Consider the following 1,979-nt stretch of genomic DNA (forward strand, 5'->3'; position numbering starts at 1 on the left):
GGAGGGGCCAGATGGAGACGCTCCGGAGGGTGGTGGAGGCGGGACAGAGAGGCCACCTCGGGAGCCGGCCTCGCCACAGTGGAGGGGCAGTGTCCTGGGGCCGAGCGGGGGCGGCAGGCAACTCGGTGGCACGCGGGCCGTGAGGGAGAGGGCGCTGGCAGGACTGAGATAAGGGTTGCTGGAGGGTCCCCAGGGCCAAGAAAGGACCTGGCAGGGACTGGCCTGGGTGGCAGGAGCCGGGAGGCGGGTGTGGAGGGGGCGGGGCCTCCGTGGGTATGCACGTTGCTGTCGGCGGCTGGAGACTGGACGGGGCGTGGGGCACTGTCCCCTCCAGCCTCAGCTCGAGGCCTCCTGCTGAGGCCAACGGGGCCCGGGAAGCCACTGTGTGAACTAAAACATGACCGTCTGCTAAAATCAGGCACATGGCTGTCGGGACGTAACCATGTCCTGGCGGCTGGCCTTCCTGGAATGTCCTCCCAGCCCCAGCTGGCCTCGGTGCAGTGCCCTTGCCTTGTCCCACCCTCTGCGGCCCAAGGCGGGCTCGCGGGAGCCAGTGCGTCCAGGCCACACCTGGGCCGGGCCTTACCTCGCCATGGCGGAGCACTCGATGTGCCAGCCGGGCCTCCCATGTCCCCACGGGGAGGCCCAGAACACCTCCTGGGGCTTGGCGGCCTTCCACAGTGCGAAGTCGCCGGCGTGGCGCTTGTCGGAGTCGGCTGCCAACGACAGAGGGCGAGTCAGCAGGAGGGACCCGCGAGGTTGTGCCCACGAGGCCATGCCCAGCGGGCCACACCCACGAGGCAGCCTCCATGCCCGTGGCAGGGGCTGTCCCGGGTCTGTCCCTCCCACGTCTCACTCGTGTCTCTCCCCTTGGAGGCCTGGAGAACTAGAAGCAGTTTCTTCTCGAGCCTGCCAGAGCACGCAGCTGTCACAGGTGGCCAGGCAGGGAGAGGCTGGGACTGCACAACGGAGTGAGGCCTGTTTCCGAGGCCGCCTGGGCTGAGTCCTCTGGCTTTGTCATTGCCATGCAGAGTGAAAAGGAAATGACCAACACCTATCTGTCACGTTCACAGCATAAGAAATTCAGCCAGCACGGTGCCTGTCATCACAGCACTTCAGCAGGCCGAGGCAGGAGGATCACTTGAGCCCAGGAGTTCAAGGCCAGCCTGAGCAACACAGCAAGACCTCATCTCTACAAAAAATCAGAAAATGAGCCAGGTGTGGTGGTGTGCACCTGTGGACCCAGCTACTCAGGGTGCTGAGGCGGAAGGATCGCCTGAGCCTAGGAGGTCAAGGCTGCAGCGAAACTTGATCATGCCACTGTCCTCCCAGCTGGGCCACAGAGTGAGACCCTGCCTTAAAAAAAAAAGGAAGGAAGGTGGACAGCGCAGGTGTGTGATCATGTCAGGTGATGTGGGTGATGGCCAGGGACTCCCCGCGCAACAGCACCCGCCACCACCATGCTCAGGCTGCCGCCCTGGCCATGGACCAAATCCAACAAAACCTGAGGTCCTGTCTGCACAGGGCGGCCAGGCCGGCCTGCGCACCCGTGTCCCCTCCTCCCTGTGATCCCCGACACGGGCATCTGATCCACCTAGGAGGAACTTAAGGATGCTGGCCTTGGCTCACGCGCCAGCTGGTCCTTCTGGGTCCAACCAGACAGCCACGTGTTTATCACAGCAAAATGAGGACACTTCACGGAAAAGGAAAGCGCCCTCGGGGCCCCCGAGCGAGGAGAACGGCTCCCGCCTGGCACAGGACCGGCATCTCCAGAGCAACAAGTGACACACTGAGGATGCCGAGGGACGCAAGACGCAGCAAAGGTCTGTTGCCAGCCAAGCCGACTGTCCAGTCAAAAGGCAGCACAGCCACCAGCAGGCCCACATGGGGAGACGGTGTCCCAGGGAAGGACCCTTTCTTCAGAAACTGCTGAGAGGCGGGTTCCAAGGGAAACGGGGCGGGGGGGCTGACCTGGAGAC

The 1,979-nt window shown here is 64.0% G+C and overlaps 1 protein-coding gene across 1 annotated transcript in view; it reads right to left on the minus strand.

The window, feature by feature from the left end:
• Positions 1 to 1,979, minus strand: part of CARS2 (cysteinyl-tRNA synthetase 2, mitochondrial (putative)) — a 32,892-nt gene that overhangs the window by 16,017 nt on the left and 14,896 nt on the right. Inside the window, exon 5 of the mRNA XM_021709028.1 lies at positions 587 to 716. Within this exon, the coding sequence (XP_021564703.1) occupies positions 587 to 716 (130 nt within the window). The remainder of the gene's footprint in view (positions 1 to 586; positions 717 to 1,979) is intronic.

The sequence above is a fragment of the Carlito syrichta genome, unplaced genomic scaffold, assembly GCF_000164805.1.
Source record: "Carlito syrichta isolate Samal-C Ts95f unplaced genomic scaffold, Tarsius_syrichta-2.0.1 Scaffold154289, whole genome shotgun sequence".
NCBI classification, from domain to species: Eukaryota; Metazoa; Chordata; class Mammalia; order Primates; family Tarsiidae; genus Carlito; species Carlito syrichta.